At 41.3% G+C, this 27,200-nt stretch overlaps 3 protein-coding genes across 3 annotated transcripts; 2 read left to right on the plus strand and 1 right to left on the minus strand.

Annotated features, from left to right (window-relative positions):
- Nucleotides 1–1,548: 1,548 nt before the first annotated feature.
- On the minus strand, nucleotides 1,549–7,245 carry phf23b (PHD finger protein 23b). Its single transcript, XM_080742006.1, has 5 exons — nucleotides 6,715–7,245; nucleotides 4,971–5,002; nucleotides 4,764–4,856; nucleotides 3,654–4,278; nucleotides 1,549–3,466 (listed from the first exon to the last, which is right to left on the minus strand). The coding sequence occupies exons 1-5, from the start codon at nucleotides 6,740–6,742 to the stop codon at nucleotides 3,273–3,275; spliced, it is 972 nt and encodes a 323-aa protein (XP_080598132.1). The 5' UTR covers nucleotides 6,743–7,245; the 3' UTR covers nucleotides 1,549–3,272.
- A 288-nt stretch (nucleotides 7,246–7,533) lies between these two features.
- Nucleotides 7,534–11,054, plus strand: elp5 (elongator acetyltransferase complex subunit 5). Its single transcript, XM_080741960.1, has 8 exons — nucleotides 7,534–7,826; nucleotides 7,927–7,987; nucleotides 8,090–8,170; nucleotides 8,266–8,477; nucleotides 8,907–9,082; nucleotides 9,186–9,281; nucleotides 9,379–9,479; nucleotides 9,700–11,054. The coding sequence occupies exons 1-8, from the start codon at nucleotides 7,772–7,774 to the stop codon at nucleotides 9,806–9,808; spliced, it is 891 nt and encodes a 296-aa protein (XP_080598086.1). The 5' UTR covers nucleotides 7,534–7,771; the 3' UTR covers nucleotides 9,809–11,054.
- Nucleotides 11,055–12,402: 1,348 nt separating this feature from the next.
- Nucleotides 12,403–26,719, plus strand: LOC308297767 (CTD nuclear envelope phosphatase 1A; the record flags this gene model as incomplete). The annotated part of the gene is made up of 8 exons (XM_080741332.1): nucleotides 12,403–12,507; nucleotides 15,075–15,141; nucleotides 20,937–21,055; nucleotides 21,837–21,908; nucleotides 22,108–22,224; nucleotides 24,262–24,373; nucleotides 25,346–25,430; nucleotides 26,366–26,719. The coding sequence occupies 8 exons, from the start codon at nucleotides 12,403–12,405 to the stop codon at nucleotides 26,424–26,426; spliced, it is 738 nt and encodes a 245-aa protein (XP_080597458.1). The 3' UTR covers nucleotides 26,427–26,719.
- Between the last annotated feature and the right edge of the window lie 481 nt (nucleotides 26,720–27,200).

Genomic DNA, 27,200 nt, shown 5'->3' on the forward strand with positions numbered 1-27,200 from the left:
GAATAGGGTAGGACCTGTGATTTTCTGCCGTACTTTTTATTTCTGTTTTATCTATTAGTTTGGTCATTAAGGTCCACAGAATGAGAGGCCTGCTCTGCCGGAAACATTGCGAAAAAAAAGTTATGGCCATTTGTATATTCACTGTCCCATTGACTCCCCTAGAAATATAAAAAAAAGGAAAAACATCTGCTTTATTTAGCATGTGAGGGGTCAGATTAGGGGTTCTTCATGATTCTGAATCCATTGCAAGCATTTGTTTTGTATAAAAAACATTGCTTGGGTTAACTTTCGGCATCCCAAAACTGTGAAAAGGGGAAAAAAGTGATGACTCATCACTTTTGACTGTTTTGGGGGCCGATATCTAGCCCAATAATCACGAAGAATCCCTAGTTTGACCCCTCACATGCTAATTAAAGCAGACTTTTCTTCTTTTTTTAAATATTTCTAGTGGAGTCAATAGGACAGTGAATATACAAATGGCCATAACTTTTTTTCGCGATGTTTCCGAAAAGTATGGCAGAAAATCACAGGTCCCCTCCCATTTTTGTGACTGGGTCCCCGGCTAATACTAACTTGTTTTCTCCTTCCCTTGCTCTCTAGGAAAAAGATGGCTCCTCTAGATCCCATTGACAGATCTCTTATGACTAGCCACCGGGTCAGAAAGGTAAGACAGATCGTTGTGAAAACACTTTCGTGTTTTCCAAATGTATCCTTCATGCTGTTGCGTGTTTACTTACTTTTCAAATTATTTTTTCTCAACATACGACAGTTTCTGTGAGATCAGAGTCTAGCATTTATAACCCCCCCCCCCCCCTCTCATTTGAAAAAGCTAGCGACTTAAACCCTCTAGACTAGAGTCGAGACATAGTAAACTGGACCTGAGTTGGCTCTGTACTTGGACCGCTTTTTCCATCAACAGAAATCTCGACGGAAAAATAGCTGATCTATACAAGCTCCCAAAGCCTTGCAACGCGTTGAGAGCTTGTCTGTATTTTTGGTCTAGAGTTTACTGTCAAAGTGAATGTTCCCCACAGAATATGGAAGCTGGGGTTCAAGTGTTTAAGTAAAGTTGTCATGTGAGTCATTCCTCCAAAGGAAGCCAAGCATGCAACAATACACAATTTCTAACACCTTTTGATGCATTCATTTGATTTTTCAAATTCTGTAATGTACTGCTGAAAATGTCCATGATGCTACAAGTCATCATAAGACTTATGATTAATGATATGTATAATTTATTATGTTACAGGATGAACCTGATGACCACTTGGAAGAATTCCATAATTAAAGGCATCACTGTAAAGATTTCCTGATTGTGCAACTGCTTTCTCAAATCTAATCTGAATTCTGCATGTGATAATTTGTTAATTGTTTTGTACTTGATTATTTAATCATCTTTCATGAACTGCTAAACTGATATACTTGTTGACAGTCTCCCTCTAGTGGCTATAATATGACAAACACTCAATGTGTGCTTCTAATGTAAAATATATTTACTTGTCTATAATGAAATAAAATCGAAAATACAATACACGTTCCCCAAAAACACTTTTATTTTTCAAGCTACAGTTAAAGAAAACAATATTAGAATGCAGAAAATATAGTATTTGCTTGGCTATTCTCTCTTCACTTTCACATATGTACAGTTGTCAAAGAATAGGGTATATACATAGAACTGAAGGAGTGATGGAGAGAGTGCATATGCTATTGGGGACTAAACATAACTCTCCCTCCAGCAAAGGAAAAAGCATGCCACGACTCACGTGGTGTCAACTTATTTTTCTGTACACTACAGTCAACTTCGTTCTCGACGTGAGACAACCATTTGTTATGTCCATTCTGATTTGGGAGAATCTTCTCCCACTTCTCAGAAAGCTAAGAATTAAAAAAAGAAAAAAAAAATAGAAAAACAAAAATATTTTACAACCATTCATGCACAAGTCTCTTCTAAGCCACTTCTACATGGTAAAGCATTGGCCCAGCTTTCATTTTATAACAAAACTATCACATCTCGCTCCCAAGTCATATGCTTTTCAATAATGAAAAACAAACAGAAAGTACACATAAGAGGAAAAGAATAAAATAAAAAATAAGATGTCAATGTTCCAATTAAAGGTTGATGATGAATGGCAACCAATAACCGATAAACCAGACAGGGAGAAACATTAAGCGCTGAGATACAAATGCACAGAGTTACATGCTAGCTTAAATACAGCTTACATCAGTTGTAGCCAATAGGCTCTGTGCATAATAAGTCCAATGATGTTTTCAGAAGGTGGCATACCCATTTCTTGTTCTGGTTATGTTACCCCTTAGCTTTGTAGCTTGGCAGCACAATTGGACAGAAAACGTATGCGTTTCCGGATCAAAATTAAGCTTTGGGGAAATTAACTGGAACAGTTGACGGATAAGTCACCTTCTGGAAAATCAGGATTACAGCTGCACAGTGCCCATTTTATCCCATAACATCCAAATGTGCAGAGGGCCAAGTAATTTAGGTTCACAATTAAAAAGTGCACTATTGTCATAGTGTGCAATTTCAAATTTAGATCCAGTTTGTGTGCAGTTTTAAAGCAGATTTGATCTGTAACTTTTCTTCTAATTATCTTTTTTTAACAAGAGCTTCAAGGCTCAAACATTCTTCACAAAGTTAGACCTGAAATTGAATTGGGGGTCCCAAAACAAATGAAAAACAAAATGAGCTGTTGATCTAGTACTAGTAGATACATCACAACAAAAACAAAAGGAGTGACTTTTTCCTTCTCTGCAGATATACATTTTGTGTGTGGTCGCATTTCAGCGATTACATGTACAAACTAAATGTGTCTGTCCCTTGATAAAAATGTTAATATCAATTTTCTTTGGAGTAATTTAAGAATGAATGTAGCGATCAATATTGTGACTTAATAATTATCCATAACATCACATACACCTTTTGCTGCAAACATCTGAAAACCAATGGGGTGCACGTTTTTTATGTGTATGACAAAGAGTTCTCTTTTAGCCAAATAACAGTTAAAGGGTTACAAATTTAATGATTCTCCACCACCCGTTTTGTGTCCAGTCCTTGAAGGCAAAAATGTGTCAAAAACAACTGATGGATAAATAAGAATGGTTGTGATTGTCAAAAGAAAACTTACAAACTGGCAATACAGTTGCCATCCGGGTGAGAGTTTAGGCTGTTTTGGCTGTAGGCATTGCCCAAAACAACTGGTGTGGGGGGACAGAAAAAGAGGGGAATGGGGCTTGTCATACTCCCAATCCCCTTATCTTTAGGGGTCTTTCTTATGTCCTGACCGCCGTACGTCCCTACACTTGTGACAGTAAAATATGTCAGGAACGTTGGACTTCTTAATCTTGGCGCACGACAAGTGCACCCATATGCTGCACTGATTACACTCGATCATAGGCCGACCTGCAAATGGTTTTCCACAGTAACAGGTAATCAAGTCCCATGAATCGTCACCTGTGTTGGGAGAGGGGAAAAAAGAAAAGATAACAGTTACAGGCTGTATTGAGCCCATGTCCTCAATGGGTACATATAAAAACTTGTAAAGAAAATAAGGATGTGTAGGACAAAGGCATAAACTTTCAAGGGTGTAGATTTTAATGATAGACAAACTCTTAAAGCACAAGCGTTTAAAGTCACATACCTGACTCCACCATGATGTCTTCATCTGCGATCCAGGTCTCACCCTCACTCGAGCTCATCTCCGCTTCCCTGGTGGACTCCTCTGCCTGTAACTTCCCCAGCCCCTGTGCACTGTGACTGGAGACGTCATGCCCCGTCAGCTCCTCCCTGATAGGTCGTACCTCAGTATGTTGGTGGCCTGTCTCTGAGTCTGTCTCGCTTTGAGTAGCTGAGCTCTTGAGCTTCTTGGGGGCTTTTGGCTTTTTGGGGTTTTTGCTACGTTTGATGCGGGCACGTTTCTCGCCTTCGCTGCTCCCGCTATCTCCCACTGTCATGGCTGAGCCCACTGACAACCTTTTGAGTTTTTTGTCCTTCTTGCGCTCTGTCTTAGCACCAGCCTGGCTGTCGTACAGGGAGTCTTTAAGTCGCATCTTCTCTAGCAGCTGGCTGTCTGAGTGCATACGGCGAATGTTCTTGCCCTTGTTGGCACGGGCCTTGCGGACAAAAGTGTGGATGGTGTGGATATCAGAGCCTCCGTCGCCCCACGTAGCTCCCATAGTCGTGCCACCACCACCTCCACCACCACCGTCCGCCGACAGCCCTGAACTGTGTGCAGAGCTGGATGACGTGGGCGACCATGAGCTCTCCTACAGAAAATACAAAAAAGATTCTTAGTATCATCCCACTACTTGAGCATGGGGGCAAATACAAAAGTTCAAAAATGCATGGCACTAGGGATGGGACGATACGTGATATTGTTTATCGTGACAATCGTATCGTGGAGAGTACGTTTAGCGTGATATCGTCCTCCGTCATGCACTGGGATCAATTCACCTTCTATTTGCCGAGCTGCATATACGGTACCACTTAAACCCCCTATAATTGGTAAAAGGTACTTTTTTCACTCCATCATGTCTTTGCCAAAAAATAGCCGATCTACAAGCTCACTCACAATGCGTCACAAGTAGATCGGCTATTTTTTGGCAAATGTTCCGCCCCAGGATAATGGATTTTGATTATCATGGTAATATCGTAAATCGTGATTTCTTTTGTCACAATAATTGTGATATGACCTTTTCATATCGTCCCATCCCTACATGGCACTTCACAAAACAGTCTCACAAATAAGTACCTCTTTTGGGCTGGGGATGTAACCAGCATATGCCAGAACAAAGTTGCAGAACTTGTTGAAGTCTTCAACAGTCCTCTTTCTCCTCTCTGGAGGCTACAAAAGTAAACACAGGCTTTATGAAATGAGAACACAAACATGCACATGAAGCTAATAGCTAAACCAATAAAATAAGCTAATTCTTAAAATGAAAAAATGTAATGTACCCACCAGAGGTTCTGTTTTGCACGTCAATAATGAATCTGCAACAGAGAATAAAAAATGCCATGTAAGTCAAATTAATGGATAGTTTACAGTGCATTTTCAAAAAGTAGTGTACAACGTCGTGCATGCTTGCATCGGGATACGGCGAAAGCCACCGTAGTAGACCAATGGCAGCATTAGCATTAGCCTACTTATTAACACATTTCCACTAATCCTGGTGCCATGACCAGAGGTTGAACTTGTTACTACTATGTCACCGGTCCGGTTCGTATATAAAAAAAAAGAGATCTATCGACTTGAGTCGACACATTGTGTTTACAAATGTTAGAAGTGGATTTTCTACACCAGCCAGCCAACGAGGTTTACACTTGGTCGCTAACGATAGCTAATGTCCAGTGGGGGACGGGCCTCTCACCGACTGACACACACCACCTGTTCATTCATAACCACTCGTACATATATATCGCATCGTATATTCATTATGTACTGTAACATCCGATCATCGAACCCAGTTCGCAAAAACATCGACGTGTAGTTAGATTGTTAGCAGCTTGTGACAAGCAGGCAATAGCCAGGCTGAACCGTTATGTGGACAGATTGTTGGGAGAACGACAGACAGCAACAAGTTTGGATTTGGATGCATTTTCACTTTTAACACTTAGTGCACGTAGTAGTGGAAGTGGTTGTGCACCACCCGTGTTAAATACCGTTTGGTGTTTGGTCCCCTTATCAACTGATCCACTCAGTTAGCCCGTTAGCCAAGCTTCCTGGTGGGGTGTTATCATTAGCATCATTAGCCAGTGTGGTCGGAAAGAGGCGGCGCGTTGCTGCTGGATGGAAATGTGTTTTAATGTCAGTAAACACAACCAGACATTAAAAACACCGCTCGAGGGATTCGCTGGACGGCGGTGCTTCAACATAATTTGACATTCGAGGTTTTCTGAAAACTATTCGTCGTAGACCGTTTATCATGGCGCGCTAGCTGTCGCGCTTGCTAAATAAAGGGCAGATCTACAAGCCCCCAGCGCGTCGCGAGGCAACCCGGTTGATGGTTTGCAGATCTGTTCTTTTTACAGGGTTAGTTACCACACATTTTAACCAATTAATTTCCAAAACTTTTTCAGAGTATTCAGCCCAATTTCGGGGCCTAAATATAAATAACAATCACTCAGCGCAATAATGAGTCTCTGTACTCCTATGTGCAACGCATAAAGACAGGCTGTGTAGCTAAAATAGCCAAAAACAATGCATAGCCAAATATTTTTTCCAGGACCCTTGATCAATTCCAAACCTTTTCCGCTACTGGAAAAATATTGTTCAATTGTCAATGTATTTCCAGGAATTTCGTGACCGCGGGGACCCCGTTTTTACTTGCCAACCTATCCGTCGTTGCGTCGCAGGGTGGGTTACAACCGTTAACCCTGCCGCCGTCACCGTGTCGCCTTATAAGCAATGTCCGTGACATTTCCACAGTCCAATGTGTCGTGTTTAATGTCACCCAGATATGCATGTCAACTGTCGTAATAAATAGATATGATCTTTCAACTTTAATGTCCCGCTTCTTCAAAAAGGGGGAAAAAGTCATGATGCACGCGAGCTAGCATCGATGCTAACGCAGCTTTAGCTTTTTAATACCCTGGCTGTGCAACACAACCGAGACAGACATGACAGCGGGCGGTCCGGTCAACACAGTCTGAACCCCCCCTCTAGCACCAGAACCAACACGGCGGTGGGTTTTAAACAACGTTACCTTGATGCTCGGACATTATTTCGAGCATTGTCCCCGGCTCCTCGGAGCCCGGCAGGAGGCCTCGGTGCGTCGGGTCGGTGGCAGCCAGCGGAGCGGCGGTGCTAGCCGCCGAGTAGTAGCCGCAGAGCGATGCTTCCTCCCCGGCGTGGCTGCTGCTCCTTCACCGCGGGATGGGACGAAAACGCTCTCCTTGAAGGACGGACGCTCAGACCAACAGAGATTCAAACTTCACCGAAAAACGAAATCCTCAGCTCAACAACAACCGGCGGGAGGTTTGCGGTCCCGTCCCCCGCGGATCCTCGATGCAGAGCGGGGGCTAATCCGAAACGCTGTCGCCAGGCTGCTAGTTTTTCCTCCGTCACCGTCTCTATTCGTTATTACATAAATAATCTTCGCCGATGAAACCAGCCTTTTTTTCGGGGGAGCTGGACGTGAACTCCCGCTCGGCTACAAGACCGCGATCACAACTTCCCAGGTGTCCGTAAAAGAAACATTTCTACCATCGACGGTTCGCAGCCGAAGTTTGTGTCCTTTTCGCCATCATATTACGGCAAACAAACGAGCGGAGTAGTTGGACTAAAAATACAATTCTGTACTCTCTTCTTGTCTTGCGCGGCGCGCGCACCGATTGCTGAAGTCTCTCGTGGTTGCCAGCGCGCTGGCTGTGTGGTCTCGTGCATGCCGGGTATTGTAGTTTACCATATGATCGTGTGCAGTAATGTACGGGTGTACCGCAGACGTTTCCGAACTACATTTACCACATGCCATCGCTGAGAAAGAGATCCATGGGATATGAAGTTGTTATTCTGGTGCAGGCAGTGAGCACAACTATCAGGCTCTGAAGTGTCAATGTTACAGCTTTTAAAGAGGAGAATGATGTAGTTGTTTTTATATCTAATATAATCGATAACCTTGAAAGTGTCGGCGTTCTGTGTTTGTTTAGGTAGTCTAGGTTGTTGATTCTTTAACCAAGGATTTACCGATGCATCACAGACATGCTAGCTAGCTAAAGTTACAAGACCAGACTGCTAGCTAAAGTTACAAGACCAGACTGACCATGTTGCTTGACATGGTGCAAGGAATTGAAGCAGGAGGGTTTATAATAATTCAGGGTAAACTTCTGTTGATGCCTAACAATGTCGCATTATGTGGACATAACATAAGAAGCACTGTAAATAAACTAACTAATGTAAACTTAACTTTAATTCACAGATTCTGTAAACTACTCTGGACGACGCCTTCTGAAGAGCTTCATAAAAGCAGCTTTAGACAGGTAGGCAGGGTAAAGGGTTGTACTTTATTGGTAGGCAGTTCGATCATTCATTTCAAAATAATATAATATAATATATACAATTGTTTTGTAATTTCTCTTCAGGGCGGAAGTTGTCCATGTATTGGGCTTTGATGTTAGTGAAGAAGAGCTTAATGATGGACTAAAAGGAGCTTCCATTCAAAGGTAACTATGGTCAACAATCTCTTTTAAATGTAGACTATATTTGTGGCATAGCTATATCATAACCACACCTATTGTTTCCATCACTTTGATTATAGGCTACACTTTCACAATGCATACTTAGACCCCCTGGGATGGACTGAACATCCACCTTTCACAGTTCAACAGTTCTCTGCTGAGGAGATAGTCAATCTTGTCAAGCAAACGCCACAGTCAAAGCCAGTGACACTGGTAATTGACTCTATTTCTTGGGTTTTGAGACATCTCAGCCCCTTTGCCATCTGTAAATGTCTTCAGCAACTAAAGAAAGGTAAGTTCTATGCCCATTGTTGTTGCTGTTGTTATTACTAGTGTCATATAGTGCATTAACTTTGTTTTCTGGATAAGTAAGTTAGCCATGAGGCCCATAGGGCAGGAGCCTATCTCCTGTGTCTGTAGCGTGAGGGAGCTTGGTGTACAAGTACATCCCTTGGACATGACGCTAGTATGTCGCAGGGGCTTACCCCCAATCCAACCCTTTACTGGATGAAGGTAAATAAATCCCCTAGTGCTCCAAGCCCTATTCCAAGAAAGCTATCAGAATTAAATTTAAATTATGCTTTAGGTCCTTGCAGGGCAAAACAATTCAGGAAAATGGAAATACAAAATAGTCTGTAACATTTGTACTCGTCCCTATGTGGATTTGAGGGCTCTTTGCACTGATAGCTTTCTCTTTTGATTTTCCGTCTCTTTTCATTAGGGGGAGCTGTGAGAACAGTTATTGGCCTGCTGCACTCAGACCTTCATCAGCATGGCATAGTAGGAAGTGTGGGCCACTTGGCCACTGCAGTCATCACTTTGACTCCTGGGCTCAGAGGACATGAAGCGACTGCAAAAACAACAAGACGCTTAAAGTCAGGGAAGGTTATGCAACATGTAAGATGCGTTTTGGGATTATTTATTTATTATTATTATTATTATTACCCTACTGCCTACACCAATTTCATAATATTGACTATACTTTGTTCTCTGTCCATAGGAAGATACCTTCACTATCAAAGATGATCTTACAGTCACAGTACAGAGCAAGCCCAGTCAACTTGGAACCATACAGGCTGAACCTGGTGAACCTGAGGTCCATCCCTTTTTTCAATATCATACACAGTTAATTCAGAATAAAGTTTCAAGGCTAGACATTGAGGGACTTAGCAGTTTTTGTCTCATTTCCACAGGCGGACCCAGCAGCCAACTTGACCTTCAACCTCCGCTTATCCAACACAGAGCGAGAAGCCAAGGAAAAACTCTCTCTTCCCTTTGTCTTCAGTAAAGAGAAGTGAGTTGCCTTTCTTTTTGGGAGCTGTAATCCAGGGTACATATGTATCAATTTCCTTTAATCTTCACATTGTACTTTTATCCTGCACCTGGCCTAAAAACTGGTTGGATGTGCATACAGCTACTTTACTGTGTGCGTGTGTGGCTGCTTTTCCCTCACAAATTAATGTTACTGTTTTGAGGAATTATTCACCAAACTACTCTATCATGTTGTTCAACAGGAAATCCGTACTCCTCAAATCAGGCCCCGGTTCAGGGCGGATTCTGTATGAGCCTGATGCCAATGACGACTATGACCAGGAGGATCCTGACGATGATCTTGACGTCTAGGCCTAGGGCATAGAAACCCACTGGAGTTAACATGTTTCATGCCAATCTTGCCATCCTAGGCTAGCCGCAAGCAACTTTGATGCCATCATGTTATCTGGTATCTAGAGTTGCAATACCAACCCTTGACAGCCCATTCATTGGAACCGAACAGTCCTGATTGTATTAAACAAAGTTAAACTCGACAACATTGCAGCTGTACGGAAGACTTGGGTTATCCTCTTTGTATCTGCCAAGTTTTTTGTTTCATAGAAATCCACCGTATAGTCAGGGGATATTAATAAACCTGGGAATACATTCCTTACCAAATTTCTTCACCAATGTGTTCGTAAAGGTGTCTAGTAACATATCTAACAAAGATTGAAATTCAACATCCCTAGCAAAATGTTTGACGGGTAGGGTAATTCTGTGTCTCATTCAGTTACTATACTTACTACACTGTATGGGAAAAAATGACTCCCAAAAATATGCTAACTAGGTGTTTTTAATTATTCTGAATCCATTGCAAGCATTTGTTTTGCACAAAAAACATTCAACAGACCCAAAAAACTGGTTTAGTGATGAGTCATCACTTTTCACAGTTCTATGGGGTAAATTTTTGCCCAAGTAATGTTTTTCGTGCAAAACAAATGCTTGCAATGGATTCAGAATAATTAAAAACACCTACATGTAGTTAGACCCCTCACATCCCACTTAAAGCATATTTTTGGGAGTAATTTTTTCCCTTATAGTACAGTGTATAGTAAGTGAATGAGACCCAGAATTACTCTAGCTGTCAAACATTTTACTAGGGATGTTGAATTTCAATCTTTGTTAGATATGTTACTAGACACCTTTACGAACACATTGGTGAAGAAATTGTTCGGTAAGGAATTTATTACCAGATTTGACAGGTATTCTGCTAATTTCCCCTGACTAGTAGACATGTTATGACCTACTTTCCTGTCAATAAATTCTGTGCAGGGGTGATTATTTTTCTTAACTGTTCGAGTTTGGAAGCGCTACACATAATGCAAGAGGCAACAGGACATTGCATTATGGAACTACACTGTCAAGTTGTCTGTGTAAGGATGCTATTTTGGTTTTGGTTCATTCTATTTTATTCTGGAGTTAATCACTATCCCTTGAGTAATTTATGTATCCAAATGTACCCCCACCCCACCCATACACACACAGATTTATATTAGGCCCATCTCATCTAATCATTTTCTAATCAGTTGTGGTAAGGTTTTTGACACTGTCCACTCAATAAAATACTGTTCATATAATGGAAAGCTGTCCTTTGATATAAAACACTGTACATTCACTGTGTTTTAGATCAAAGGACAGCTTTCCATTATATGAATAGGCTATGTATTCTAGAAGTTGTGAATACAGCACTTCCCTATCCCAAATTATTGTCATTGCTAATTATTGCATTGGGATATGATTAACCTAATCTGGTAACATATCATGACATCTAGTTTTATTGATCCATTCTCATAATCCACCAGCTTTTCTTAACTTTTTTATTTTATTTGATTGTGACTATTTATTTTCACTCATTTTCAAATGTATTGTTTATCTTGTGTACACACTGTACACACAGAAGAGATGGTATGTGAGCTTCATGATGTTTTGCTTCAAATATAAAGTGTGTTACAAATACAATTTATTTATATTAATGTATTTATAAAGCCAAGTTTAAATACACGTGTTTTGAGTTATTTCCAATTGCAAGCAAGATGTTAATGAATTAATAAGACATGTTATGGCCCACATCTGGTACCAAAGTGTGACTGAACTACGATTATGATTCATCTATCGGGTAAATATGTTTGACCTAAATTCCAAGCAAATCCTCGATCTCATTTCAATCATCTTTCATATATTTTCCCTCCATTGCTCGTCCACGTCTGTTTATTTTCCTTCCACGTGGACGTGCTGCGCGCTCCGTTTGGGTTCCTCTCGCGGAAGTGACGGCAAGGCGGCGATGGCGGCTCGCAGTTTCATTCTGGATTTGCTGTGAACTACAAACTGCTCTTATATGCCGACTGGACCGACTCCGGGAACTTTGGGAACGTTTTTCTCTCTACGGACGGCGCGACGAACAACGGCGCGTTCGCACGGCACTTTGACGAGACGCCGAGCCGCGAGTTTGAGGCTATTTTTCTCTCCAAGGTTCAAGGTGGTCACCCTAACCGAGCTAGCATTAGCGTTAGCTTGCTCGGCTACTAGCTAGTTCCACAGACACAGAGCTTAGCCTGTCAACGAGCTACGTGGTAACGACCACCCAGTAAGTGCAGCATAGTATTGACCACGTTTTTCTTTTCTTTTTTACATATTTTTCTACTATAGTCACAATGGTATACCATTCTCGCCAATGAGAGTTTGTGCCACAAGTGTGCAGAGCGAGGTACTCACACGTTTGATTGGCCTCTCTTCATCATCTGAACTGCTCCAAGAGGTTTCGCTGTCGCTAAAGAAGTTTGAACATCAACACAGGCTAGCAAGTTGCTTGTCGTTTGTCTGAACTTTTATCTCGCACACGGTGTGTGTCATCTAAGAATTGGAAGACTTGCTCCTGTGTTGCCTGGGGGTCTGCGTTGCTCGTCAACATGCTGAAGACCCGACAGTGTTTACTTGGGATCCGCACTTTCCTCGGTGTAACGTCCAGAATATGGGGCTTCATCTTGTACATCCTCAGGAAGCACCTACGAACGGTGAGCAGCATTTAAACGTCTGTTTGAGAAGCAGTTCGTCTTGTCACGTGAATGAATACTAGGTCCTCCTGATGATGATCTGCCACAACTTATATGTATTTAAATATTCTTAATATATAGACCCTCTTAATGCCCCCCCCCCTCATGTGTTCTTCACTTGAGGTGTGATAATGCACATTTGCTGGCATTACAATTGTCGTGTGTGCATGACATCATTGATGTATGAATACATAGAAATGTCAATATCTGGAGGGAAGCAGCCTTTCTCTTTAATTTTGGGTTATTGTGAATGAATGGTCCATACAATTGCACTGCAGAGCAATGAGCATCTCACATTCACACATGCCAGACTGCGGTCACCTTCAGTGGTTTACTAATGCCTCTATAATAAACCTGGCATTTAAGGTGGCAGTGCCAGTCACACACAGGTGTTTCACACCCACTGAAGTCTTTTTTGTAGATGTTATGCATATGCAGTGAAATATGAGTGGACTTCGACTCTAAACTTTTTATCAAGGGGCATCAGTGTCAGGAAGAGTGCTCTGGCCTGTATGTTGTAATAGTATGGCTGTTAGGATTTTGTCTGCAGTTTATTGTGCAGCACTCACACTCACGTGTTGTCAACAGGCCCTCCGAGTGAGTATTCCAGTCCAGGTTGTGGGTAAAGTGAAAGGGATTATATCAGAACAGAGACCCCACTGTTCTTTCATACACAATCTCTCTCTCTCTAACACATGCACATACATTGTTAAGCACCGTTGTTTACAGTATGTTATGTACTGGCACTATGTACTGGCACTATGTCATCAACTGAGAGCTTATGCTTTGAGGAATGCAATCAGAATCATTATCATTATTCATTAGGCCTACCTATGAAGAAGTTTAAGGGTCATGTATCTGGTTTTAAAAAGAGAGCCGCTTGATGTAACATAGGCATATGTCAAATTTGAGTTTTTTGACTTGTGTTTTGTAAAGTGAATAAAGGATAAGTAATAATAGAGAAATACATTTCCTAAGGCCTTGCCAACATTTTCAGTGTTGACTCTACCCAAAATTCAAGAACGAAACTTTTTTTCCTTCTTTTATTTTGAACATGATCACTAAGAGAACCACCTACTACCTACCTTACCATACCTTAAGAAGTTTACATTTCACAAGGGTATACTGTATATTTTGATATTGTGTAAAAGAGAAGTAAAACTGCTGACAGAAGTCATTGTAGCATGTCATTGTCATGTCTAATAAGTCTGGAATACAATGATGTGTCAATATTCATTAGCCTTCTTAGTATTGTAGTATTTAATCACTTAATGGCTCATAGAATAATGAATTGTTAGGAAATAAGCACCCTTCTTCCACAGCATATCTTGCTTGAGGACCCAATGCCTTGTTTCCATGGCGGATACTGACACGTCAGGCTGAACATACATTATTGAAAATCATACCATCAGGACTTTTTAATAACTATAGTAACTATAATTAATAACTTGATACCACCTAAGCAAGCCTACAACCTGCATTTCACAATCTTATGCAAACGAGATTTACGCTTTATGTCCTATTATTGATAATATTCATGACACCATAGCAGTGTAATGGTGCAGCATATTGTCAACATGATATAATAAAGTTGGAACCACCAGGGCATCCAATATGCACTGGAGAGAGGGCTTTGGTCACGAAAGTATAGGGAGCTGAATGTGTGTCAGGTTCCCCCATAGCGCTCGGCAGCTGTTAGCACCAGTAGGCTTTCCCTGAGCTCGACTCTGCCAAGTAGCTCTGTGAGGGGACAGAGACGGAGGCCGCCTTCAGGGTTTTGGTACCAAGCAGCCCAAGCTTAGTCAAAGTCACCCTGCAAGAACCCCCCCACCCCCTGGCTTCATTGACACCCACGGACAGCTGGGGGGGGGCGAGGGATAAAAATAACCGTAAGAGAGAAAAGTACAGAGCCACTGGGCTGGAGCAGCACTGGCCTGGCGCAGGTCCACTCTGTTGTCACCCCCACTATAGGAGGGCAGAGAAGTTGGGAGTGAATGGACGTTTGCTCTTGGCTGGCAATAACCTGATGCAAGATGACTTTGGGTGTGGGTGTACTTAGGTTTTCAAAAAGATCCCATGTATTTGGGTTAGGGTTTCATACGGATCTTGGAAGATGTTCAAAATGTATAATGATATTGGCATTCTTTTTTTCTATAATCATCCTATGGAGACTTGAATTCATGGATATTGTTTTATTTTTGTCGCATTCCTAAGCCTATAATTCAATGATAATCAGCTTGGATGATGAAATAAACGTTTTTTCATTTTTGATATTCCATTCCCCTCACCCAATAGATAGTATCCATAGTCTTCATTTATACTTGTCTAAGGTCTGTCCGAGATCACGTTTATCTGACCTTCTGTACACTTTATTGTGCACACACACACACACACACACACACACACACACACACACACACACACACACACACACACACACATTATACTCTTGTGTTGTTTATTGATAATATAAACGTCTGCACTTTTAGTTTTAACTTATGGTTCCTTTTTACTTGGTGCCTTTGCAGGTAATCCAGTACCAGACGGTGCGATATGACACTTTGCCTCTGTCACCTATCTCCAGAAACAGACTCAGTAAGTACATTTTTTTAATAAGTCTTTAACATTTAGCTCAAATGGTATTCTTGTCTGGTTATATAGCGTTTAGTGGAAAGAAGGTGGGTGATGAGTCTTCCTTGAAGCCATGACTTTGCAGCTGGACAACATGCTCTGTAGCCTGGTGTGCCATGAGTTGTTATTGTTACTTGTTATTTGACACTGTATAGACTTAAGTGAAAGAGAGGAAGAAGTTAAGAACCATCACAAGATTGAGAAACTGTCCACGTTAAGGCGCCAAGCCATAGACCAGGAAATGCTCATCAGCAGAAAAGAAAAGTTATCCCCAGAAGAATTTTCACTGTATACAGACACACCTCCCCGCCCTAACCCATCAATGGGTGCCCTTTCTCACCCTTGAGCCATCGCCACAGTCATTTTGTCTAGACAGTAATGGTGACGTGAATAATGTTCACTTACTGTATGTCCTTTTGCCAATAACTCACGGGCTGTCCACTGTAATACTAGTATCAGGTGTGTCTCTGAAGAATGGAACCAATCTCTGTTAGCCTGGAGGGGGAATTTCACTTGCACGTCACAAGGCATGGCTCTGCATTCACAACCACCAGTGCATACCTATTACCTATATGTGTTCATTCATTCATATACTTGAAAAGATGTTCATTCTTGTATGTTGTACACAAACACATACTGTATGTAATATAGCTGACAGATGGATCAGATGCCAACCATCATTTTCACATTGTTATCCTCTCTTATTCATCCCCACTACACTTAAAGGAGCTATAGTCAACTTTTTCTTGAAAAACGGATGCTAAAATAAAAATAATGTTTCGAAAATATTTTATAAAAAAATAAGCTTCATATATGTGTTTCAATTAAAAAATGACCACAAAAAGCGTAAAATAATGATAAAATAATCATTTTGGCCCTTTGTTTACATTTACAGGGCCGGTACTTTGTTTACATCCTAGTCTGTAGACTAGGATGTCAGCCATACAATGAAAAAGTTGACTATAGCTCCTTTAAACCTATTTGTTTATTGGTTGATTTAGTATATTACTTTAAATAATATGAGATATTTTTTAAGTACAGCCCCAGAATGTACCCCCATCGCATCTCTCTTCAGTTCTTCAATCTTGTCTGGTCTAATGCACCAGATAACTTTCACAGGAGCTTGTGTTTTTGCAGTTCAAAGTACAACATATGTCATATCATCATTAGCTAACATATATACAGTACATATAAACTACTCAAGCTATTGCAAATTGTTGATGACTGTATTGGTAGTTTGGTGACATTGAATGCATATTCTCAATCTTTAGTAAAGAAATTGCATGATAGGTATGTGTTCAAAGTGTTTACTGCAGGGTTTTGGCTGTATTCATAGCCATTTACTTTTTAACTGTGTACGGTAGCTGCTTTCTCCAATCTCTCTCTGTAGAGACTGTTGTGTTGGTTGTTTGTACATCGAAAAGAATAGGTTACAGAGCAATTCACCCATTTTCAACCTTTGTGTAATTGGTTCTCACTAATGCTCATAAAATGCCAAATATTTTGTCTACTCGGTCTCAGTGGAGGGCTGTGGACAGTTCAGAAACCCTACCAATGAATCATCGGAAGGCAGGTTTGGTCATTTCAAACATGATTTCAAACTGCAATGTTTTTTTATTAAGACAAGAATACTGATGCACCAATGTGACATTTCCGATAGCGATAACCCATGTCAACATTGCTGTTATGGTCGGTAACTAATATTTATCTGTATAAGGGTTTCTAAAAAAAAAGGCATAAACAACACACTGAATGAATTTGAAAAAGCAACGCCTCTTTATACAAAATTTCAATAATGGTGCTTCCCTTGTTTTGACTAGGGATGCACCACTATTGAAAATGTGTCCCACATTCCATCATTGAAAAGTTCCCCAGAAAGCATCTGCAGCATTCATATTAACAAAAGAGGCAGTTTGATACAGGCCAACATCGGCCGATACCTTAACGATATCTTACCGATATGCTGACCTGATCTATACAGAACAATGTCTTCTATTTCAGCATTCTAATGAGCATTAGTGAGGACCAATTATATGAAGATATGGTTGAAAATGGACGAGGTGCTCCTTAAACCACTCTCTGTGTGTAAGCACCGACCACCCTCCACCTTATTAGTGCCAGTGCCAAGGGACTCAACCATCTGTAATTTGACATTTTTTTATCTAAAAGTCAAACTTTTGGACACGGCCGGGCCTACCGAACCATACCAAAGTCCACTGGTTGAGCAGAGGGAGCAGCTTGTGGAAATTGGCCTATTCATGAATGAGAAAAGGAAGCCAGTTTTTAGAGTTTGTTTGACCCAGACTAGCTTCATATGCTTGTATTTTGGTGGATATGAGAGTGCTTACTGCTAACATGCAAGGCTTCAACAAAGTTGTTATTGATAACTTTGTCAGCATTTGTGCCTGTGTGGAGATGTGTAGGTCTGTATGTAGATGTGACTATCTCCAGTGGAGCAACCCGCCCATTCTCCCTCTAGTCTGTATGTGTCACTTATGGGAATAATACAAAAAGCATGGGTACATATACAAAATACATGTATCATAGCTGAAAAGTGATTTTCGGATTCATTTCCAAAACTTTGCTCAGCTCATGAAGGAACGCTCACCATTTGCCATCAATGCAGCGCCAGCATATGCAGGAGGAACTCCAAAGGGAAATAATTGAAGTTAAATGTAACTTGGCTTTGAAATATACATTTAAGGCTTTGGTTTTGGACTCATTCTGTCAATACCTGGGCTGGGACAGATGTAGGTGACAGACTTTGCCTCAAATATTCTCTGGAAACCAGGACACTGTGTGAGTAAGCTTTCTCCATAACGAACAACATTAATACATCAAACCTGCCCTTGCAGCTTTACACAGACATCAGACAAATGAAATAATATCACAACTGGTCAGGAATTGGTCCCTGATATTGACAGGCTGGTTAAAGCCAAGAGATGCCAGTAGGGGGGGGCAACCTGATAGCAGAGTGGCTAGGGCATACTACATGAGCTCAAATGCCTGAATGGCTGCAAGTCCACAGTTTGTTTCCTTGCCAGCCAGACAATTTGCTGCATCTCATTCACCTACTGTCTCTTTGCGTTTCCAGTCTCTCTCCTCTGTAGCTATCAAATAAAGGCTGAAAAGGGTGTATCAAACCAGCAAGTTAAGAAATGAGTGACACTGTTTGATGCACTTCAAATGTCATGTCATGTAAGCAAAATGCTCTGTGAAAAATATTAAGTGTCATAATATTGTGATTTGTTATGTTCTGACTATTCTAGTATTGTAAGTGTGATCACGTCAATAAACATTTGACGCCAATTCTGTTTTGATTGATTGAATCAATTGTTTATTAACAGTTTGTAAATAGTACAGTGCTACGATTATACAGTGGTGCTAAAAGATAACACAAAAAGTTATGGTCCTGTCTGAGTTTAATTTCTGTGAGCTCCTGTTAACAAGTGGCCTGTTTAATACCAATAAGGTACAATTGTGTTGCCTACATTTACAATTTGTTTAATTTAGGTCTACATTTTGTGCCTGCTAATATTACATTAAATGGATGTGGCTCTCAAAACCATGTTTGTAAAAAAAAAAAAAGAATTGAAATAAAATCTGTCATCACATCTTTCTTGTAAGTTAATACAATCATACGATGCTATGCAATATTATTCACATCACAATGAATTAAATGCATGAAATGGCTATAGCAGTGACTGAGACAAAAGAGAACAAGTTGAAAAAACAAGCAATGGAAGCTGCCGGAGTATATGCACATGCGTTTGCACAAACACAACTGATGCATGACGTTTCATTGTGCCCAATCCGGCCTGTGACCTAAAATGAGTTTGACACACCTGCCCTATACTGTCTAATAATTGGATAAACTATTGTGTTTCTACCAATGGATCCCACATTAACTCTATACCTTTACCCCTTCTAAACTCACTCTAAGCATCACAATGACAAGATGCAATGGACTGCATCCAGGCTCACTCTGCAGTCCATTGCATCTTGTCATTGTGATTAATGTGTCTTTGTGTCATGTCATTGTCATTAATGTGCAGGACTGTATAGATTGCATCTATCCAAACCAATGTTATTTATTCCCCCCCCCCCCCCCCCCCCCCCTCATCTCTTTGAGTCTGTTTACTGGTGTCGTATCTGACATATTAGTCATTAAGTCATAATCTTGCACCTATTCTTAGACAAGTGATGGTTTTGCCAAGTATACAGTATAAACATAATTTGTTTTACAAACTTGACCCATTCTAATGGCCAGTCCACACCAATTCAACGCCATGGAACTACTTGCAACCATTGGCAGTTGCAAGGAGTTGCATTGGTGTGGCCTGGCCTTAACTCTTTTGTTCCAAAGAGTTGTGACTAGTTGCTTTCAAAATAACAGCATAGTATGGCTGTCATGATTAAGGGTGGGTATCGTTAAGATTTTAGCGATTCCGGTTCTGCTTATCAATCCGATTCCTTATCGATTCTCTTATCGATTCTCATTGGGCAGGGGGGGGAGAAAGAGTACTGATGGGTTCATTTAACATACATTCTTTTATATGATATTCTCTGAATAGATGATGCACAGCATACACAGCCCCTGTGTGGTCATCTGTTATGCTATACAGTATAGTGCTTGCAGCCATGCTGGTGACTGGTCAGAAATAGTGGCCAATGGTCTTTTCTACCTCCTCCCCTCCTTATGCTCCACCTGTAATTTTCTTCTTTTTGTAGTTTTTATTTTTAGCCAAAAAAAAAGTTTATTTTTTGCAGTGTGCTCAATCCAACGTCCCGTTTTTGCAGCGCTCGGAACGTGAAGGCACAGTGTAGCCTACTCTATAATGTCGGCTGCGAAGCTTGTGGAACTGCTGCTATACACGGCTAAAGCAAAAGCACTGTCTTCTACAGTTTGGATCAACGGATTTACAGAGCTTTTCTTTCTTGCAAATATGATTTATAGGGGAGCATTTAGCAATACGGAGCACTTTGGACATGTAGCCCGTTTTGTAGAAAGAACGTGGGAGGCGGGCTTGCAAAACAAAGTTTTTAGGGCACTCTAGCTCGGACACAGAACGGGGAGACTTGTCCGTTCATGCAGTGAGCTTGAGTAACAACTGAACTAGGAAAGCTGACGCCTCATTATCAAAACTAGCATAGCACACAGGTGCAGCCAATGACTGTGACATTAACATGCACATTCTCGTGAAATATACAGCCAGACTTAAGAATGCCTCTGCTTAGACAACATGTTGGCTGCAGTCTAACAAAACAAGGCAGCGTGTTGCGTGTGTGATGTCATCGCGCAAATGCAGGCATCGATAGCAGAATCGTTAAGGACTTTGGCTAATTATTCCAAGGAATCGATCCACGGGGAACCGGTTCTCGATACCCATCCCTAGTCATGATCATGTGACGATAAATTGTCATACAAATAATTGTGAATAATTATTTTAATTGTGATTTTGGCATTGGAGCATATGAATCAAAATAGATTCCTTTTCCTTTTAGGCTTTGTAAACAGTAATTGCACAGCACTGATAATGACAAAATAGTCCAAAATATTGTATCTTTTATAATCAACGGCTCACAACCGGGGACATGTTGTGTGGTTGTAGATCTGCTATCTAAGCTATTTTTGATTTGTTTTTATTTATGATGTCAGGCGAATATGTAATAATTGTGACACGCCTACAGCATGGTATAATTATTTGTAATACTAAAACTGATGTGTTTGTGTGTGTGTGTACTGTGTTCCCCTCCAGATGCAGTGAAGAGGAAGATCCTGGTTCTGGATCTGGATGAAACGTTGATCCACTCTCACCATGACGGGGTCGTCAGACCCACAGTGAGACCCGGAACACCGCCAGACTTCATCCTCAAGGTACATGCTGCTTAAAAGGGGATACAAAAGTTACACAAAAATAATTGGTTGTGGCTTTTTGTTCTCTACACCCAGGACAACAACAACAGAGAAATCAAAGAGGGGGCACGGTGGCGCAGTGGTTAGCGCTTCGCCTCACAGTTAGAAGGTCCTGGGTTCGATTCCCGCCGGGGGACGCTGTGGGTGCTGGGGGTGTGTTTCTCCCTCCGCGTCATCAGCGCCCACACCCTAGGTGGGGTCGGCGATAAGGCCTTTCTGTGTGGAGTTTGCATGCCCTCCCTGTGTCTCCTAGGGTTGATACCCTCACAAAAACATGCAGTAATCCTGGTCTCAATAATGCCTCCCCCTGGCCCGCCGGGGAAAGGAACTGGTTGGAATAACGTGTTCCTTCCACACGCTACGTTCATCCCGGGGAAATCCCCCCTGTCAGGTGAAAAGAAACAACTTGGACTACTCATGCATTGAAGGAAGCATGAGGTCAGTCCGTTGTCTCCCCAGGCGCGGCAGAGGGAGAGCAGAGCCCAGGATTACATAGGCAATTGGCACTGGGTGAAAAATGGGTTGCAAAATCGTGGGATAAAAATTATAGAAAAAATAAAAACAGAGAAATCAAAGAACAAATATGAATCTGAAAATTCTCTCTCTCATTTGGCTTGGGTCACCCACGTTGCGGATATAAAAGACAAATATTCCACATGCACAAAACATAAAAAGAAGTTGGAAGTAAATATAATCATACAAAAACATTTTATCTTGTCCTTTTGTTTCTTCTGCCCTACAGGTTGTCATTGATAAGCACCCAGTTAGATTCTTCGTCCACAAAAGGCCGCATGTAGACTTCTTTTTAGAAGTGGTAAGTTTGATTAAAACACTGTGCTCAAGGTCCATGCCATTAAACACATTCGTTTAAGTTTGGCTCATGGCCTGTATTATTTATCATATGCCACTGAAATAATTCCCTCTAGACCAAATGGTCTCTTACGCTTTGACTTTGACCTATACATATCAATGCTAAACGTATGTTACTTGTGTGTGGCTATGTGTGTGCACAGGTAAGCCAGTGGTATGAGCTGGTAGTGTTTACGGCCAGTATGGAGATCTACGGCTCGGCAGTGGCAGACAAGCTGGACAACAACAGGAACATCCTGAGACGCAGATATTACAGACAGGTACTGCACCAGTTTGTAACTGGCGATTATTATATATATATCAGTGATGTTAATAGGTTTTCAAAGTAATGGGTCCCGGGACCCACAGGTGGTCATTCGAATGAGTCCCAGAAAAAAATTATGGGTCCCCAATTTGGGTCCCCATTTTATTTATTTCTTGCATTGTGAGCTTTTAGATCGGCTATTTATATTTGCCTCTATCTTATATTATTTTACAATTAGGCTAATGTTTGGACATTTTTGATAGTATAGTTTTAGCTTGTTGATTACTTTGGTGCAATAATGGTCTTTTTTTTTTTTTTTCTTGGGGTAATAAAAAGGTAACTTATAAGTACAATTTAAGGTACTTTTACTTTACTGGAGTATTTCCAATTTTCATTACTTTTACTTCTACTCCACTACATCTCAGAGGCAAATATTGTACTTATTCCACTACAATTATTTGAAAACTTTACTAGTTACTTTGAAAAGTATAGCCTACATAACCACTTCAGCCATGGCTATTTTCAAAGGATATTATTTGGTAACATGTGATACAGAATAATTGTGCATAATGAGTACTTTTACTTTTAGTCCTAAAGTGTAGCCTATACTTTTACTCAAGTACATTTTGAATTCCTGACTTTAACTTGCAGTAGAAGATACTTTTACTTAAGTAAAACATTTGAGTATACTTCTGTGTATGGAGAGACCACTCGACGTAATACTATGAGAAAGTGGAGCGCTCCGGAGAACGGCTGTTGTAAATCACAGATAATTAGTTTCTCCGCTTTGAAAATCAGACGTCTTTTTATGACTTAATGAGTTTATGACCCTCTGCCAGCCTCACTGACTGTGCCTCAGAAGAGCAGCCACGGCAGTAGCTTTAGCATGTAGCTAAACGTAGCAGCATCACATCAGAGTGACAGAGAGAGCACGTTCATGCTGCTGCAGTGCAGAGTGCGGTGGCTCCGCTGCATGCAGAAAGAGACAGACAGACGGCAGGCAGTTTCTGGCGAGGATATTAATGAAACGAAATGCTGTTTGCGACACGTTCATTCCGCGGGGACCCTGACCGCGACGCTGTTGTTTTGCCAGTGTAGAGACGTCACGTTTCTGCGCCGTCAGTTGCACACGTTCTGTGGGGGAACCCCTTTTGGTGTATCACCTAACATGCTGTGCCACTATGGTCAGAGAGCGGCCCGGTGCTACGCTAAAACTCAGGCACCCATTGAATTCTGTGACCATCTACGGGCACACAGAATGGCGTCGGTGGACGATAGAACGCACTGTTGTTAGTTCTATCGTCTGTTTTAAGACTTTCTACGCGGATTTCATTTGTGTTAAAGTAGGGTTAAGTAGCATGCCTTCACCCATGAATAATGGTGGCGTCTGTGGACTTTTTAAAATATATTTTTTTCCGCGACGTGGTAAATTATTTTAACGTGGACTCCAATGGAGGCGATGCGTCCGTGGGACCCCAGGGCAATGACGTGAATGCGTCTCTAGGCAACGTGAATGCGTCAGAGACGCGGGACGCGCACGTAATGACGTCACTGTATATAATATATATGTCTTGCCAGGCGTTTGAGACATTAACCTCATGGAATCGGCAACTGTTAAGAAATTATGATTAATGGTGTGACCCAAGAATGGGAGATCCCTCTTATCATGCTGGGATATTTTATCACAATTTCTCATTGCAAAGAAATTACATCATGTGTCTCTAATGCTTAAAGGGAAAAGATAAGAATCACTGTAATTTATCAAATGTATATTAATAGGCGGACATAGATGCCTTTTATTTTCTCTTTCTACTGTTCAAACTCTGAGATAATAAAACAGCTGAAAAGCCATACTGAAAGGTGATCTGAAATCAATAAGGGAATTCATTAAGAAATCAGACCAATCAGCAGAATCGCTAATGGCATTGGTATCATTAATCTTGTATCAATTCCCATTCCTATTATGAATGTTTTTATCTTTGTGTTGAGTCCTCAAAATACTCTTCTTTTGTGGGAATTTAACACCCCCTTTGCCTCATTTCTGTTTTTGCAGCATTGTACATTGGATCTAGGTAGTTATATTAAAGACCTGTCCGTAGTACATGATGACCTCTCCAGTATTGTTATCCTGGACAATTCACCTGGAGCTTATCGCAGCCATCCAGGTAGGACTGTTTGTTCACTTTGGGGTGATTCATACTTGTCCCTCAGTTGCACCAGTTGTAGAGCATAGAAATAGAGAAACTAGATACAGGCATAGAAAATAACCATAAAAGTGATCCCGCTGCCATTATTGTTTATATGTGCTCAAGATTTGAGACTAGCGTTACTGGAGCTGCTGCTACTGCAGACACCCGCGCCACCCCTCATCTGCTTAGACAGGATCTGCCGGGGAAAGAACGAGCGCTCGGTATGGCGGCGTCGCTGCGTGAAAAAAGAAACGAGCGTTTGTTCGGCGGCAAAAGAGTTAACACTTTTTTACTTCTGTTATTTATCTTGATTTGGTTCTTGACTTTACTCTTGCTTGTACCTTCTGTGTTTCAAGCACTAAATCATTCACAGGGAATATGTTTTGGACCTTTATTTTTTGTGTGTAGATTTAATTTCACCTCATATCATGTCCCTTCTGAGAAAATCCAGACATTCCAACATTTGCAGTGTTTTTCTTTAAGCCCAGACTAAAGCTCTTTGCACACAGGCACGTTTATCCGCATGGATAAAACGGACAATTTCTTTAAAAAAAAAAAAAAAGAAAACAATGATTCTCTACGACCTCATGCACACCGGATCCGAATTAGCCGTGCGACGAGTGGCTGCGGCCGTGCGTTTTTTTCTCGATCGAACCCAGTTCGATTTGTGCGTCTCATCACTCCTTTTATGACTCCTTTTGGGATCTGCAGCGCCGATTCCGCACAGCATTGCACACCAAATGCAATGCGTTTTATTCATGCAGCAAACAAAAAAAACGCAACTGTCCTGTGTGCAAAGGGCTTAACTTTAAGCAAACTAACTATGCTGTTTGTGGTAATATAAACATCCTTCCTAACACGCTTGTCCTTCTTGATGGTGTAGCCTATTGTCACATCCATGTCATTCTTCTATTTTCTTCTGACCTCTGGTGTGTTTGTGCTCTCCAGACAATGCAATACCCATCAAATCCTGGTTCAGCGACCCTAGTGACACAGCACTTCTTAACTTGCTGCCTATGCTAGATGCACTAAGGTAAGAAGCATCATGACATTGGTAAAATGATGATGATATCGCACCTAGAATTAACAGCCTTTTACATCATCATTTTGTGTAACATTGTCAGTACTACAACACATGTCAAAGAAGAAAAGTGCACTCCTTGGAGTGCACATCGCCGGCAGGCCGGTTTGCCTACACAGGGCCTGCAAGGGAAAATGTTGGAAGTCAGTCATAGCCAATGACTATGAATGAATATGGAAAATTTGATGGATACATCTTGATCACATGACGAATGTGTACAGATTTTGTGCTTTGGACAGAAGTTGTAGGAATTGTAGCAAAACGTGTGTTTTGAAGAAAACTCAAATTTGTGGAAAATGTAGTCTGGCTCTAACACACACAACTGTATTGGGAGTAGAGTCATGATCCAAGAATCCCAAATTCTTATTGTATGACCTATGATTCAAGAGTCACTGGACAAAACGTGACGTGGGCTATTCTAGCGCCCACCTGAGGCTGATTTGAAAATCTGGGTATTTTCATGCTCCAATGGTGTCGGAGATGTAAGCCATTTACCATGAGAGGTTGTGGGTTGTTGGCTTATTTACCACTGTTTCAGGATTGTGGCACGAGGCGAAGCCGAGTGCCAAACAACCCTGAGACAGTGGTAAATCAGCCAACAACCCACGACCTCAAATGGTAAATTGCTTTTCTACCACTTTTACCATATAAATGAAAGAAAACACAGTTGTAACTTGCAAGGATCTTTAGTTACAAAGTCTCTGGTCTTCGGCTGTCCGGCATGTTTTAAATGTGATGATTATTTTTGCCATGGATAGTAGCTGTCCATAATAGTTTATACTCTTCAATTTGTAATTATGGTTTTAGACTTTAGCAGTTGATTTGAGGCAGTCGCCCACAACAACCATCTCTGTCTCTATACCTGACTGTCTCTCTCTCTCTCTTAGGTTCACTGCTGATGTCCGTTCCGTCCTCAGTCGAAACCTCCACCAGCACCGGCTTTGGTGATTGGCTGAATTGGGAGAGCGTGGTTTGGTGACTTGCCACTCCGGCTTCCGTCCTGCCCTCCATTCCCACACTGCTGAGCCACTGGCCCTCTAGCAGCCTCTGTCAGATGGCTACTGAGGAGCAGAGGGTTGGGGTGACTGCCTAACGGGATGAACAGTATGGGATCACTAGAACCCACAAACTACTGGGGAGGGGGAGCCAGCTGTTTTTCTTTTTTTTTTTCTTCCTTTTGTTTCTTTTTCTCTTTGATTCTTTATTTGTATTTTTTTTCCCCCAAAAACAAAATGGAGCCTCTCTGCCTTATAGCTCCTGATACTGACTGTGCGCGTATGGAGGTACATTTGTGTACATGAGTCAGAGTATGCTTGCTGCGTTGTTAGTCTTTTTAAACTTTTTTGATGATTGTTGGGGGGTGGGGGGAGGGGGGGATCAGCAAAGCAACAGACAATTATGGTATTATTTGCTCAAACTCCTCGTCATCTCGGACATTGCACTTCAGCAGATGACAACCCCTCATTTTACTGTTCTTGAGCGTCACAGAGCCAGCTGGGCAGTGGAAAATATAAAGCCGACCCCTTTTTAGATGAATCCACAGTCACACCCACAACGTCAATTTGTTGGCTCTCGAGTGAATTCCTGAGGTACGTTTTTTTTTTCTTCACAAGAATGGATAAATGTATGTGATGTGATGAATTTTGCTTGCTGTATACCATCCACAGACATCTTTCTGGAATAAATACCTGAGCAGCCTGAAACTTTTTTCTTTTTTCTTTT

Source organism: Nannobrachium achirus, assembly GCF_963921795.1.
Source record: "Nannobrachium achirus genome assembly, chromosome: 14".
Taxonomy (NCBI): Eukaryota; Metazoa; Chordata; class Actinopteri; order Myctophiformes; family Myctophidae; genus Nannobrachium; species Nannobrachium achirus.

What these genes read in the sequence shown, in the direction of transcription:
- phf23b (XM_080742006.1), bottom strand. Translation starts at nt 6,742, where the DNA reads ATGCTCGAAATAATGTCCGAGCATCAAG. An exon ending in CGTGCAAAACAGAACCTCTG is followed by an intron (nt 4,857 to 4,970) that starts GTGGGTACATTA and finishes TTACTTTTGTAG; the next exon opens with CCTCCAGAGAGGAGAAAGAG. An exon ending in AGACATCATGGTGGAGTCAG is followed by an intron (nt 3,467 to 3,653) that starts GTATGTGACTTT and finishes CTCCCAACACAG; the next exon opens with GTGACGATTCATGGGACTTG.
- elp5 (XM_080741960.1), top strand. Translation starts at nt 7,772, where the DNA reads ATGTTGCTTGACATGGTGCAAGGAATTGAAGCAGGAGGGTTTATAATA. An exon ending in AAAGGAGCTTCCATTCAAAG is followed by an intron (nt 8,171 to 8,265) that starts GTAACTATGGTC and finishes CTTTGATTATAG; the next exon opens with GCTACACTTTCACAATGCAT. An exon ending in CTGAACCTGGTGAACCTGAG is followed by an intron (nt 9,282 to 9,378) that starts GTCCATCCCTTT and finishes TCATTTCCACAG; the next exon opens with GCGGACCCAGCAGCCAACTT.